This window comes from Rana temporaria, chromosome 6 (genome assembly GCF_905171775.1).
Source record: "Rana temporaria chromosome 6, aRanTem1.1, whole genome shotgun sequence".
Taxonomy (NCBI): domain Eukaryota; kingdom Metazoa; phylum Chordata; class Amphibia; order Anura; family Ranidae; genus Rana; species Rana temporaria.
Genome location: NC_053494.1, coordinates 177,937,120 through 177,952,152, shown reverse-complemented (window position 1 = coordinate 177,952,152; position 15,033 = coordinate 177,937,120). Strand labels below are relative to the sequence as shown.

The 15,033-nt window shown below is 43.4% G+C and overlaps 1 protein-coding gene across 2 annotated transcripts in view; it reads right to left on the bottom strand.

Annotated features, from left to right (window-relative positions):
* Positions 1-15,033, bottom strand: part of LOC120944071 (dipeptidyl peptidase 4-like) — a 156,344-nt gene that overhangs the window by 102,980 nt on the left and 38,331 nt on the right. The window contains exon 2 of one of the 2 annotated variants that reach the window (XM_040357862.1): positions 7,678-7,715. The exons of the other annotated variant lie outside the window; for it this stretch is intronic. Coding sequence (XP_040213796.1) covers positions 7,678-7,715 — 38 coding nt within the window. The remainder of the gene's footprint in view (positions 1-7,677; positions 7,716-15,033) is intronic. 2 annotated transcript variants of the gene reach the window in all.

The window sequence follows — 15,033 nt, the reverse complement described above, 5'->3', positions numbered from 1 at the left end:
CAAGTTTAGTGCTTGTTCTTTGGCACTATCAGTTTCTATGTATCTCAGAGTAAGAACTTATCACAGCTTTTCTCACAGAAGTTAATTCTTAAACCTTTCATTTGTGGTCATTTGAACTTTCCCAGCACATAATTAACTATTTACAAGCAGCAGCCAAAGATTAGTTTTATTGACCACAAAATATGCCTATATAGTGTGGACCCAGTTTGAACCAAAGTTCTTTAGTGGCTAACAACAACAACCACCACTACCTGTGGTCTATTTACCTGGTTCTATATTTCTATTACATGTTTTAAACATTACGTATCTATTGATGTATTAGCATCTTGTCTTGAAATTATTTATTTGTTCGATTATTATTAAAAATATTTTTGTAAACTTTTAACCAGTGCCTACAAAGTCCATTTTCGTTCTTTCTCCACAAATCCCATATATAGTATATAGCCAGCATAACTTTATTTTCCTATATACCTGTAATTCTTTTCAAAATGGAATGATTACATGAGCAGAAACTTCAACTAATAAATTTTTTGTCAATATGCCCTATTGTGTTAAACATTTTCAAAAATTTCTGATTTTCTTAAAGTATCACGGACAGTACTCAATTTTCTCTGCCACAATTGCACTAATACGGCTACAATCACGTCACGTATGATTTTCTTAAAGCAATTTGTTCTATTTTAGGTGCTGGTTCTATGGCCTCCTACCATCCCGTCTCTCCATTACTTTTGGCTACTACCAGTCCGGTAGGGCTGTGCTTTTAGATTTAAAGGCCAGATAAAAAGGGGTACTTGAAATATTATTAGAGGGTACTGTTGTGCTGGACAGTTTGTCTTCATTGCTGTTTGGTGGCATCATCTGTCATAGTTAAAATCACAGTGTAGAATTTTACTCAGCGACATAATGTTATTGTCATTATCATAGTCCTCATGGTTGCAATCACTTCATTGCCAGTCTCCATTTTAGGTGTTTAATTTCAGAAAAACTGTGGGAAAAAAATCCACACTTGTGGGTACTGCTATAGTCTATAGCAGGGTTTCTCAACCAGTGTTCCATGGATACCTAGTGTTCCTACAGAAGTTTCTAGGGGTTCCTTGAGCAATGAGCAATTTCTGCCTCTCAGATAAGTTCCCACTAACACCAATGATTGTTTTAGCTATGTGTAAGGGGCTAATGCCCCATACACAAGATCGGTTTCCCGTCAAAAAAAAGTTGGATGTTTTTTCTGACAGAATTCCTCTCAAGCCTGCCTTGCATACACACGGTCACACAAAAGTTCGGTGAACCTTTGACTGCCAAAAAGACTACGACGAGCTAGGAAAATAAAGTTCAATGCTTCTGAGCATGCTTTGAATTGTTTACCAGCATGCGTGGGAATTTTGCATGTCGGGATTTGTACACACAATCAGAAATTCCGATTCCTGACGGGAAAAAAGAGATCCCGCTCTCTATCTTTCTCCAGCAGTTTTCCGCTGGAAAAAGTCTGATGGAGCATAGACAAGATTTCCGACCAGAGGCTTCGTAGACTGGGCCGAAGAGCAGTATTCCAACATGATAACGACCCCAAACAACTCCAAGATGACCACTGCCTTGCTAAAGCAGCAGAGGGTAAAGGTGATGGACTGGCCAATCTTGTCTCCAGACCTAAACCCTATTGAGAATCTGTGGCATCCTCAAATTGAAGGTGGATGAACGCAAGGTCTCCAACATCTACCATCTAAATGCCGGTGTGAATAAGCCCTAAAATGGCCTTAGGCCACATATACACTGAACATTTGTAATTCTGCTCTTAGAAGATTGGCAAGACCCTGAAACTGCTCTTAGGAATATCTGGCATATTTTTGTCCACCTCTAACCACCCCTTAATGTTAGCCTATGTCAGTGCATCCAGGAGATGTGGCCTTTTGGCAGAAAAAGTGCTTGACGTGCGTAATCAAGTCTAAACGCACGCTTGGCATGTTTAGCGTTTAAGCATTAATACATTTTAATGACCAAAAATAAAATAAAAAATTTGCCCACTGAAATGAAGAAAATGCCCAAGTGTTTGTTGCACCAATTTTGGTAGGCACAGGCAATGTTATAGTTTCAGTTTCGTCAAGCATACTGGGTGCTAATGCCTCTTTTCCAATAAAACCAGATTGTGCTTTTTATTGCTGTCAGCATATCAGGCAGTTCCAACTCCCAGACCAATCCCACAATCTTGCCTCGGCTCCAATGGTCCTCAAATGTTTCCTGTCTCCAAGACATTTTGTATTCAGTTATCACTGATTCAATTTGTTGTAGGACAGTGGACACAAACAGGGCACAACAGGGCCTCAATTTTTTTTTCACTTTGCAACACCACCTCCACCACCAGCAGAAACCATGACATGGCCATTTGGTGTATCTACTGCAAGAAAGGTCACTCCGTTCAATTATATTCCTGATCATCATTGAATAACTAACTCACTCCCTCCGCCCAGTTCCTTTATTAGTTATGAAAAAGGCATAAAAATAACATCTAAAGTTTATGGATATTCATAATGTAAAGCAGTAGTACTTCTGTCTGTATCTTATTTTCCTTTATCATCGAGCATGTCCGGATAGTTCATAAATCTAAGAATAGTGCTGTTGAAAGGTCAAAAAAGACAGATAAGGGCAGTATTGGCCCCTAGGCAAGGTAGCAACTTTGCCGTTTTGCCCATCCCCCTTCCCCTTCCCATATTTTCCATTGAAATAGATAATGATTGCAATAGGAACAGAGAAGCTGCTCCATTTACATTGTCTGTACTGGCATGGCCCCATCAGATGCTAACTAACTACAAGTGTATCTTCCCTTATGATGTGCCATTGTCAAGCACATCAAGTGCATGGTTGTACCTGAAGATCTGCATGTGCACAAAATATAGTCCTTGGCCCAGTACAGTGGATACATGGGCATGCTCAAGCTAATATACATGCTCACACTAATACATGTTAGTGCAAATGGGTGTGCATGTCCAACACTGGCTTTGGCACCCTATTTACAGTACAACACACTAAAAATAATTTGCCGAGTTGTCTTCAGCTTGTGACCAAATCTGTATTTTACTATCTTGTGTTTGACCTGACTTGCCTCTAGACTCTGCTGTATTCTGATCCTCTGTTGCTGACCTTCTTTTCTTTCCCAACTTCATCCTCTGCCTGCCTCATTGATACATTCGTTACTCATTTGATACCAACTCCTGCCATTATTTGGTACTTCTGCTACCCAGTTGTTTCTGACTCTGGCCCATCTTAACTAAAGCTTTGCTTCCTGCACCTGCAAGTACCTCAGATCCTCTTGGGTACCAGCATTCTTGACAAGTTACAGTCCAAGCATCCAAAGCATCCCAGCAGTATCCATACTGTCCTCTGACCACCCACTGTGTCAGGACCTACTGCAGGTACCTATCCCACTCCTTGTACTGCTATGCCCTGTCACAAACGGCAGGTGGTATTGAGCAGGAGGTGTAAGGAAAACCCTCTTGTCAGCTCGTTCTCTACTAGGAATTTAACAGACAGGTAGGTGCATAGTCTTGACCCATTGTGCTATCTGCTTAGCTTACATCAGAAGCATTAAGGTTGTAGATGGTCTCCATAGACATTCTGGGTCCTAGGCTCCTGCTAATGCCGCGTACACACGGTCGGAATTTCCGATGAAAAAAGTCAGATGGAATTTTTTCATCGGATATTCCGACCGTTTTTTCCCCCCCGGAATTTTTCCCGTTGGAAATTCCAACGGAATTAGAAAGAGAACATAAAACCCGCTGGAGTTTATTCCGACAAAAAATCCAACCGTGTGTACAAGGCATTAGGTTGCTTTGTGGATGAACTCTTCTTGGTCTACTGTACTGTTGTGGTGCTGCTATACCACAGAAAACAACATGTCTAAAAAATAAATGTATATTGTTGTCTTATTTTTTCTTTACGTTTAGCCTCCCTGTCCTGTACAAGATTCTGCCAAAGCTGATGCAAGTTTGGGTTATGCGGTACCTTGGACAAAAGAATGTAAAACTATTGTGTTTATATCATCATCATCATGAGTCATAATTAGCAGCTGCCCCATCTACTTGGTTCATGATGGGGTGTTGTATCCCCTAAAAAAATATTATTTCCCTCCTGTTTGTCCTACCTGCATATCTCTGCTGCTTCTTACCCAAAATGACGTAAAATTGACCACAAGATCCTTCCAAGTTCATTGTGCCCAATGCAAGATCCCATCAAAAAAGCTATTAAAAAGGTAAATTCTAATGACCTTATCAGTGTACTCTTGTAATTTTTATTTGTGTCTGAATACATTATGCACATTCTAGTCATGCAGGTGAAAATGTAATTGAAATCAAAAGCCTGAAGCCTATAAAAACAAATTGTGCAAATATTAAGGTGGATCTTCAAACAGCAAACAGCATTGCCAAAGTAGTTCTCATGAATTGTTGGCAATGCAGATTTTTAGGCTGACTGTTCTTTATTATTGAGCAGGTACCTGACCTTTGAACATTGCCGTTTATACAAATCCTCTTTAATTATTACTTGAGGTTAATGTTTTTTCTTTATTGCTATAAAGCTTAGAGCTATTTAAAATTGAGTGGGGACAATTTCTCCTATGACTCAAGTATAGGGGAGGTGGATCCATTTCTAATATGTTGTATGTAGGGTAGGTCTACAACAATCTGAAATAGCACCCCTCACACGCTTCTCTACTGTTCCCCTCAAAGACAATTACTTGAGCAGAATACTAATAGCTAAAATTTTAGAGGCACCTCAACTATATACACATACACACACACACACACACACACACAGATTAATTTCATCCAAATGTATTGTCCGAATGTTTTTTTGCCACCTGTAATAAATTCCTAGGTTCACTAGTTAGTTTCCCACCCCTCTGCTTCTGGGTCCCATAGCTGTTGCATATTGGTAGTGTTCCTCAACCTTTTTTCAGTCAAGGCACCCTTAAAATTATGCATGAGACACCCTGCTTTGAAATGTAAAAACTAAACTAATAGCTTTACATAACACAGCAACATCCAAACACATATGTCATCCAACATGTAAGCAGGTGGAGCTAGCTAGTTTGCCACTCATTGGCTCTGTCCCAGGTGTTTGTAACAGAGAAAAGTGTAAGCAGGTGCTAGGTCCCTTTTAGCTAGAGCCCTCCTCTTAACATAATGGGTGGGTCAGTGCCCACTTATAAGGCTGGGAGGAGACATTTGGGGCATGGGAGCTAGAGACCCCACCATTCATCAGATGTAGTCAGCAAGTGAAGGCCCTGGACAGGGCTGGAGGGTGGGGAGAGGTAGACCTGAACCCAGAAGAGCCAGCTGTAGACTTCCTGATCCTTATGGTGGTGGAGGTTATGGTCGGTTGCAAAAGGCCTTTCAGGCCAGGCTAAGCATTTCCTGGTGTTAGGCTATCCCCCTGGAGGACCTGGGATAGGTGTACTCAGCTGGAGATGTCTGCAGTTATCATATCTCAAAAGGGACTATCTGCAAGGAACAGTGAGTGGACACAGACAGCCTAAGGCGACCCAGAACCTCTGAGTGAGTACTAATGACCCAGACTGAAGAGACACTGAGCAAGGAAAGATGGTTTGCTATATGTGCTGCTGGATGCTTTCACATGTGACTGCTGCAGATCGTCCACTATATGTTATTGGCAATGTACTGTCAGTGGCCCCCAGATAGTACTTTGATATGATGTGACTGTATTTTCCTATTTTGTAAGGACCATCAGTAGAGTGCAGCAATCCTTTTTCTGTGTGAACATTTCTCCATTTGGGATAGAATGGTTAATAGCTGGGAAATTCATAAGGAGGCCTCTGGCATGGAGAGGGCACGGAGAGGTGGGTTAAGGACTCAAACGGGTGGGTTGTTGCTCTTAAAGGGAAAAAGTGGGGCAGGGACTTGTGCATAGCTATTCCCAAGTCCCTTTACAAATATTAGAGGTGATTTTTTTCTTAAAGTCAATACACTTTTGCACACTAGTACTGACTAATACTCCAGCGATACTCTTCTACTTCACTTATCCTAAAGTGACCCCAATGCTGATGAAGAGGGGCAGACAAGTATTCAGATGCCCGATGTCACCCTCATCAACCAATGATGTAATTGGTTGCTAGGATGCCAGCGGTTGACCTCCATGGTGCCAAAAAGTAGTACTGTTGCAGAACAAAAACCTGTGGCCTTCAAAAAGTCAGGCTTTATCCACCCCACTGGCTTGTACATAATTTTTGGGCAATTCTTAAGCATTTTGCAAAGACACTTCTGAAGAACCCAGAAGGCACACTGGTTGAAACATTTCTGTTCTATGGGTATAGTTATGCAATTGGTGTAGTGTTCTTGTAAGTTAACTGCAAGTCTCTGCACCTGTATCTAGAGTCATTTCTATTTATTTGCCCATCTAGGAGCAACACTCACTACAAGCTTAAAAGAGAAGCAGGACTGAATCTCCCTGTAATTTTACCCTTTTGTGTTGGTACACATTCAATGCCATGACCCTACAATGTACAACAGTACTGACTAATATTCCAGTGTTTCTCTTTCCCATCACTCAGGTTAAGTGACCACACTGCTGATGGAGAGGGGCAGGAGAGGGGCAAACAAGGATTCTGTGCAGGTGCCTGAAGTCTCCCATATCAACCGATGACGTCATTGGTTGTTAGGATGCCAGTGGCTGACCTGCATGGTGCCAAAGGTTGTAATGCTGCATACCAAAAAAGCCTGCGGCTTTCAAAAAGGCAAGCTTGATCCACCCCACTGGCTTATACATAATTGTTGGGCAATTTTTAGGCATTTTACCAAGACACCCCTGAAGAACCTAAAAGGCACATTGGTTGAAAAAAACCTGTTCTATGGTTACAGTTATGCAATTGGTGTAGTGCTCTTCGAAGTTAATTGCAAACCTTTATACCTGTAACTAAGGCTGGGTTCACACCGTCCCCGCATGCGGTTCACAGCAGTGGTCCGGTGCGTGCTGGTTCACCGGTTCAGGTAAATTTTTAGCCCGAATTTTGGGCTGAAATCTAACCTGAAAAGCACCAAAAAAGGCACACTTTTTTCTGGCACAACGCACCGGACCTACTGCGGCGATATGTGAACCGGCTTTCATAGAGTGTGAACCCGGCCTCAAAGTAGAGCAATTTCCATTAGGTTATTGAGAGCTGACCATCCAGGAGCACAACTCACTGCAAGCTTAGAAGTACAGCAGGTCTGACTGTGTTGGTAGACATTCAGTACTGTCACTCTATAATGCATATACTACATATTAACTAATCTTTTCATGCTGCTGGTAAATTTTCTACAACATACATATATTTCAAGAATCACAAAAATGTACACCTTCATTCAATCAAAACTGGATGCATCTGTTCTGCAGCTGGTGTCCCAATAAACATCTAAAGTTTATATAGTTCCTGGTGCAATTTTAAAGATATGATAAAGAAGAGCCATTAGTAACTGTATGCTGACCCGTGTGCAGCAATGCAACTGCACTGATATATACACATAGGAAATTACCATTAATCCGGTTTTATCAAACTATTTTAAATCCTTGGCTTCAATGGATATTAGAAAGGTATGCTGAAGTTTGAAGTTCATTAGCTGCTGCTTCTGTTTAAATGCCAACATTGCAAAAAACATAATTGTACATTGCAATATATCAAGGTAAGTCACTTACCTTCATCTTTGTTGGGTTCCTTAGAGGAATGTAGTCCCCTGCTCCAAGGTAAGTGAGAGCAGTGAGGCAGAAAGGAAAAAGAATAGTTTAAGTATCAGCTATCTTGTGATCATCCAAGTCACTGTGTTAACAACTTCAGGGCAAAAAGTTAAACATTAGTAAGGAGCTGTATGATTGGGCATAGTCCTAGGTACTTGAAAGCAATGCCAAGTACATTACAACATGTTTCTAATAGCGAAGAAACTGATCTACAGGGTCATCTACAAGTCCTTAAGTGAAGAGAGTGCAGCCTGCAACAGATCAGCTTCAAAGTGTACAGGAAAAGAGAGCAAAAACTTTCTGCCAGCTGTTTTGGGCTGAGAAGAGGGGGGAGTGTGTGATCACTTTGTAATCAAGTTAGCTATCAGCCAGGAAAGTTATCCAGGTTTTATGGAAGTTTGGGTACTTAAGGAAAAAATAAAAATAAATCAGAATTTGAATGATATGAATGAGAGGTAGTATGTCTTAAAAAAAAAAAGTTATTGGCAAAATTGTAGTAAGTTATCATGCAGGGAGAAGTAGAAATACATTTTGTTTAACGACAGAGGGTACTAGACTTTAAGCAAATGCACATTGGGAACTAGTGTTTTTTGCACATGGTACTGATGTATGAACATCAGATATTCCTGGCAAAAAAAATGTGAGGATGGCTGTATAGCATTTGCACGTAATTGAGCATGCGCATACACACGATACAACGTTTTCAAAGTTTTATTGTAAATCAATGAAGGGTGGTGTATTTATATATGCAAGTATTTACACAAATGCATGTAAAAATACTGACCAACAGCACAGGTTTTTGTAATTTTTCTTTTACTGATCTACACGCAGTGCAACTTTACATGTTTGTGTGCACAGGCCCATTAATAGAAAAGGGTTACATTTAGATCAATAATAAAAAAAAAAAAAAAAAACATTCCTGGATGCCTAAACGTATGGTGTTTCCAGGCACCTTTGTGCAAGAGGCCTATTGCTGGTTATTAAACACATACACACAAAACATGCCAAAAAATAGGTCCTGCTAAATTGTGTCCGTTGTTCCAGTAAGGCCTGCCAAATTCGGTTAAAGTCCTATGAACTTTTTGATCCCTTGTAGCAAGAGCTCAATACCTTTACTTTACAGCTAAACTCCATTTAATACCTTTATGCCCAATGCCAGCGTCACTTTAACTGGGCTATTTTGCCCAGGAGGCAGGAAGGTCTGCCTGATCAAGTGAGCACTGTTGTTGGCTTCCAAAAGTAATCACATCACTGGGAGTTGGTCTTACTGGCTCCCAAATATCCCAATTACATTATTAGAGACCATGTGCTGGGAGCATGCAGTGACTGCGCTCTCAGCACATAAACCTCTGCTGCCCATAGATGCATATGTAGCAAGGGTTAATTATGTATTTTATTGTTACTGAGTACTAATCTATTGAATTTATTTATTTTTTATTTATGATTTTTATATATTTGGGTATTCATTTTACATAATTATTCATATAATAATAAAATAATGAATAAAAATAAACCTAAACTCCTAATTCTTACTGTAGCAAAGTCTCTGGCCTTGTCTAGTCTGATGAGAACCTTCCAAGCCAAAAGATAGCCGACATCCTTCTGTATGTGGTGGGTTGTGAGGCATAGTGGGTGCAAGGTGGATAAAGTTATTGGGCGCCAGACTTCTTAGATGTAAAAGGGGGTTTTAATTTCCTTTTTGTATTTTTGGGGAAAAGAGGGTTTGGGACAGGACACCCTTAGTTTCAAATTCAATTGTCAGACTCCGAGACTTCAGTAAGAGAACAGCCGTGCAAGGAAAGGCCTCAGCAAGAAGCCACATCTGCGCTTGCAGGAATGCTGTCTCCTATGATAACAGTCCCTAACTCAAACGCAACAGTCCTTTCAGCTCCACTACAACTGCCTCTTGTAGTTCTTAAACACTGAGCTCCTGGTCTCTCACTAGACCCTTTGATTCACTGACTCTGAATCCCTTGAGCTCCTCCAAGGTTTGCAGTGGTATCTCCCTCAAGCGTCACCCCTGCTTCTCTGCAGGGGCCCTAGCTTGGCACTCCAGATACTTCTCAAACTCCACCCCTGCTAACCAGCAAGGTCCCTGGCTTGACTCACAAGGCTGCTCTGCAAGCATCTCCTCCGTGGGTTGGGTACCTGACTTGATCACCGCCTGAAGTTTTCCGATTCTTCACTGGGCCCATTCGGTGCTTGTTTCAGTTACTCACTGTGGTCCCTGGAAAAGGTGGTGGGTCCCTTTGTGGCGACAGCTTCCCTTCTACCTCCGACCACTGACAGGTTCTCTGGCCGACAGAACCGTCACTTCTGGTTGGACTGCAAGCCGCAATACCAACCCTGCGGCTGCGTTCTACTTCTGGGTAGGCCCTCACACAGCCTAGCAGCCAGATGCCCCTGGGATAGGCACAATCTCTAGACTAGCAGCCTGGGGTGTACAACAAACATCCACCCAGACAGCGGTCCAGGTGGTACAGAACATAGTTCACCTGACCTCACCTGAATATAAAGGTTCTCCCAGCAAGCCAAGGGATACATGAAAACCCCTGCCCATTGGCTGAGATACCCCATATACTAATAACCTGACCTTGGGTTGCCCTTCTTATATATAGTACCACCAAGTACGGGTCACCTAGAGGTAGAAGAGAAAAGTGCAACATGGCACAACTTAGGGAAAAATCAATAGATCTCTATCAATCGACCAAGATAACTACTCTTGACAAGTAAATTTGTGAGGTGCTCCCTGACTGAACCCTAGGGTGCTTCCTAAAATGAACTCGAACCCCTTACCCTAACGAAAAAAACATTGTAATAAAAAGAAGAAATAAAAGCTAATGGAAAAGCTAGAAAAGCTGAAATACCTAGCAACAAATGATGCAACAGATAATAGTTTTCTCTATTGGCTAAAAAAAACCAAAAAAACGCCAAAGCCCAAAAATATTGCATACAAAATTCGGAAGTCGCGCAAAACACGTAAAAAAAAAAACTCAAAGAAGTTATGCTCAGGTGTGAATGCACTGTGTGAGTGAAGTTGGGGAATTAGACAGTAAGTTACATTGAGGTGGGGAGTATTGGTTTAGTTACTGCTAAAATATATACAGTAATATGATAAGTTAGAAGACAAATGTATAGGAATTAGGGTGGTTGTGCATTATTGTCAGGCACGAATGACAGCTTTCTAGTGATCATTTCAGTATACACAAAGATTTGCCAGGTCATAGTAAAGTAATGTTACATCTGCTGGTCAAAGTTTCCAGAGAGCCCTTGCATGGCTTGTTTGTGACAATGGAGAGTGCCAATTGGCAGAGCAGCCTGGGTGGAGTGCATTTTTCCAGTTGATGTCAAGTAACATCAGAAGCACAATATATGAAACACCTAGCAGTCACATCATTATGTCAATTTGCATTCAGATGAGCCAACTCCTACTAAACTGCCAATAAAATGTACCCCAAAAATACAAACAACGCAGAGGCATTTATAAATACTATTAAATCTAATTTTTGTCTCCATTATTTATATATGTGATATTTCAGTTTATTATTCTGACTCTTCTCACCTACATCAATGGCATTTTAAATCAAATACACTATATTCTCAAAAGTATTGGGACGCCTGTCTGTACATGAATTTTTTTTTAGAAAATTATTTTTATTCAATTTTTGCAACACAGATACAATACTAGGCCGCAACATGCGACCGACAATTACCGGTCAGAACACAGAAACCGGCTGGGAAGAAAAGAAAAAAAAAAAAAAAAAGGGAAAAAAAAGGGGGGACAGCACTGGTACACATTAAATGTTTACAAACCTAATCAAAATCAATGAAATCCGATTAAATCAAATCATAAGTATATCGTAACGCGTGACCCCCCCCCCCCCCCATGACAAGTACAACCTTTTGCGCAATCTTGATCTCTATGCTGATAGAGTATAACATGCAAATCTCTGCCCAGGAAAGAAAAGAGATGGGATACATTCCCTTACAGAATACACCGTTGCTCCAAAATAAATAGGTCCACACTCCACCCCCCCCAGACACCATCACACATACACTCCATGACTGTACTGAACCCGGCCTAATCCGACACTGTATCCACCGAGGCCAACCAACCTCCCCACACCTTATCAAATTTTGTCAGGGCCCCCCTGCTCAGGTAAGTAGCCCTGTAAAATGGAATGACCTTGTTTACCAGTACCTTCCAGGACTCCACCGTTGGGGCCGAGGAGCTCTTCCAAGAAAGGATGATCCGCTTTTTAGCATAAAAAAAAAGAAGAATAAGTAGTGTCCTAATCGCCCTGGTCGTAGCCAGGGGCTCCACCAGATGCAGTAGACACACCTCCACAGTGATGGGAATTGAAATAGAAGTGACCGACCGTATACAGTCCACCACACCTTGCCAGTATGGTTGAACCCGGGGACAGTCCCAGAAGACATGCATAAAGTCTGCGGAGGGCATGGAACACCGCCAGCATACTGATCTCTGATTTCCAAATATTTTAGCTAGTCTAGCAGGGGTCAGGTAAATCCTGTGCAAAAATTTGTAGTGAATTAGTCTATCCCTGGTAGAAACCAGGGCCTGAAAAGCTGCCCCCCAAACATCATCCCAGTCATCTCTGTCCAGTCCCGAAGTCACTGTCTCCCAGGCCCGTCTACATGGCGCTAGCAGTTTAGTAGTTTCCGGAAAAAGGTCCCTATATAGAACAGAAACCGCTTTGGACAGCGATTCACCACGAGCCAATAATTCCAAATCACTAAGTTTAAGGACAAGGGGACCCCCTCTGAATTGGGCCTGAAATGTATGTCTTAGTTGCAGGTACCTGAAGAAATGTGTGTTTGGTAGACCATAACAAGTTTTTAGGTCGTCAAACGGCATAAGAGTGCCATTGACCACTATATGGCGCAGGAGCTTGACTCCAAAGGCAGTCCACACCACTGGGTCTGGATAATCAAGAAAGTGTGACAGCTTGGGATTCCTCCACAAGGGGGTCTCAGGAGAGAAAGTGACACTATCCTGGGGTCTCATCTCCTGGGCCACAGCCCAAGCTCTGAGTACCGACCGCATAGAGGACGTCAAGGGGTAGGGGGCCCTCGGCCCTCTATAGATCAGAAGCGAAAGCGCCTCATAGGAGCCCACACAAGCAGCCTCCAAAGAGACCGCAGCGTCGTCCGGAGCGGTGATCAACCAACGGTTAGCCACCGCCAGCTGGCCGGCTAAAAAGTATTTGTGGAAATTGGGTACCGCCAATCCTCCCTCCCCCCATGGTTGTTGAAGAATAGCCAGTTTGAGGCGAGGGAGCTTCCCTTGCCACAGGAAGGAGGAGATCATACTGTCTATGGACCTGAAAATTGACCTTGGTATCCACACCGGAGAGTTCCTGAGAGTATAAAGCAGGAGGGGAAGAATCTTCATTTTAATCAGACTAACTTTCCCAATGAGGGACAGGGGAAGCTTTTTCCAGGAGTGGAGTTTTTTAGATACAGTAGCCAGCAGTGGAGACACATTTAGGCTAATGAAATCCGTCACAGAATTTGTGATACGTAGCCCCAGGTATCTAATCTGAGTCACCCACTGTAAGGGATTGGAAGGGTCAACCCGCCCGGGCATCCCATGGGAGCGTAGCGGAAGGATCTTTGACTTAGTCCAATTGACCTTGAGACCGGAGACCTCAGTGAACCTACCCATCAATGCGAGTGCAGCATGTAGAGAAGGGCCCGTATCCCCAAGAAATAGAACCAGGTCATCGGCATAGAGGGCCACAGTCTCAGTCAGGGTGCCCACCCTAATCCCCTGGATCTGCGACGAAGAGCGCAATGCAATCGCCAGGGGTTCCATAACCAGAGAAAACAAACCCGGGGACAAGGGGCATCCCTGCCTGGTGCCCCTGGATACTGGAAAAGTGTCAGACACCCCACCGTTCAGGCGGATTGCCGCTACTGGGCGGTCGTAGAGCATTTTTATCCATTGGAGGAACACAGGGCCGAAACCCATGCGTTCTAGCACCTGGACCATGTATCCCCAATCAATGGAGTCAAACGCCTTTTCCAGGTCAAAAAACACCAGGGCCCCCCCATGAGACAGCTCACCATCAATTTGCGTATGCGCGTACACCCTGCGGATATTAATGTCGGTAGCTTTTTTGGGCATAAACCCCGTCTGGTCAGGTGATATCAAGTGGTCCAGGCATTGCATTAATCGATTGGCCACCATTTTGGTAAGGATTTTAAGATCCATGTTCAACAGTGCAATGGGCCTGTAAGAGGAACAGTGCAGTGGGTCCTTTTCTGGCTTGGGGAGCAGAACCACATGTGCCTCATACCACGTAGGGGGCAAGCTCCCAATCTCAAGACATTCTGTATACAGGTTTAAAAGCTTGTGGGACAGCACTTCTGAATAGGTCTTATACCATTCAGCCGGAAACCCGTCAGGTCCCGGCGCCTTACCATTCGGGAAGGAGGCAATTGCCACGGCCAGCTCCTTGGAGGTAAAAGGGGCCTCCAAGTCTGCCGCCGCCTCCCCGGGCAGCTCCGGGATCTGAAAGGAGTCCAGCAAATCCGTCAGCACCTGACTGTCATATTGCGGGATAGCCGCATAGAGATCAGAATAGTAGGATACAAAAGCCTGCATGATACTCTCTCTATCCCTCACTAAGGCACCCCCTGCCGAATAAACGCAAGGAATGGCCGCATGGGGTCGAGCATCCGCCGCCAAGTAGGCTAACAATTTCCCATTCTTATCTCCCTTCTCAAATAGCTCCTCCACCCTGCACTTAAATGTACATTGCGTGAGAGTTTGAAAATGGACCAAGAATGCCCTCCTTGCCATCTGCAACTCCACAAGCGTCGATTGAGAGGGCGCCTCCGCATGTTTCTTCGAGCACTGCAATTCATGAGCCTGGAGTGCCTCTGACTCAGAGTTTTTCTCAATTCTAGCGGCTTTAATGGCCGCTATGTATGCCCCCCTGGTGGACGCCTTAAACGCATCCCATACCATGTGACCATTCGCGGAGCCCTCATTCACATTCCAATATTCTGAGACATGTGCGGAGATCAATGGCTCCACAGATAACTCATCCACCCACCCCGGGTGCAACCTCCAGACCCTCCGACCTCCATCCCCCGGGCGGCTCAGCGTCACCTGCAGGGGAGTGTGGTCCGAGAGTCCACCAGCCAGATAACTGGCCTCTGCCACCTGAGGCAGCAAGGCCGAGTTCGCGAAGGCCAGATCAATACGGGAGGAGGAGGAGCTGACGTGGGAAAGATAGGAGTAACCTCTCTCACCAGGATGTTTCCACCGCCAAACCTCCTCCAAGG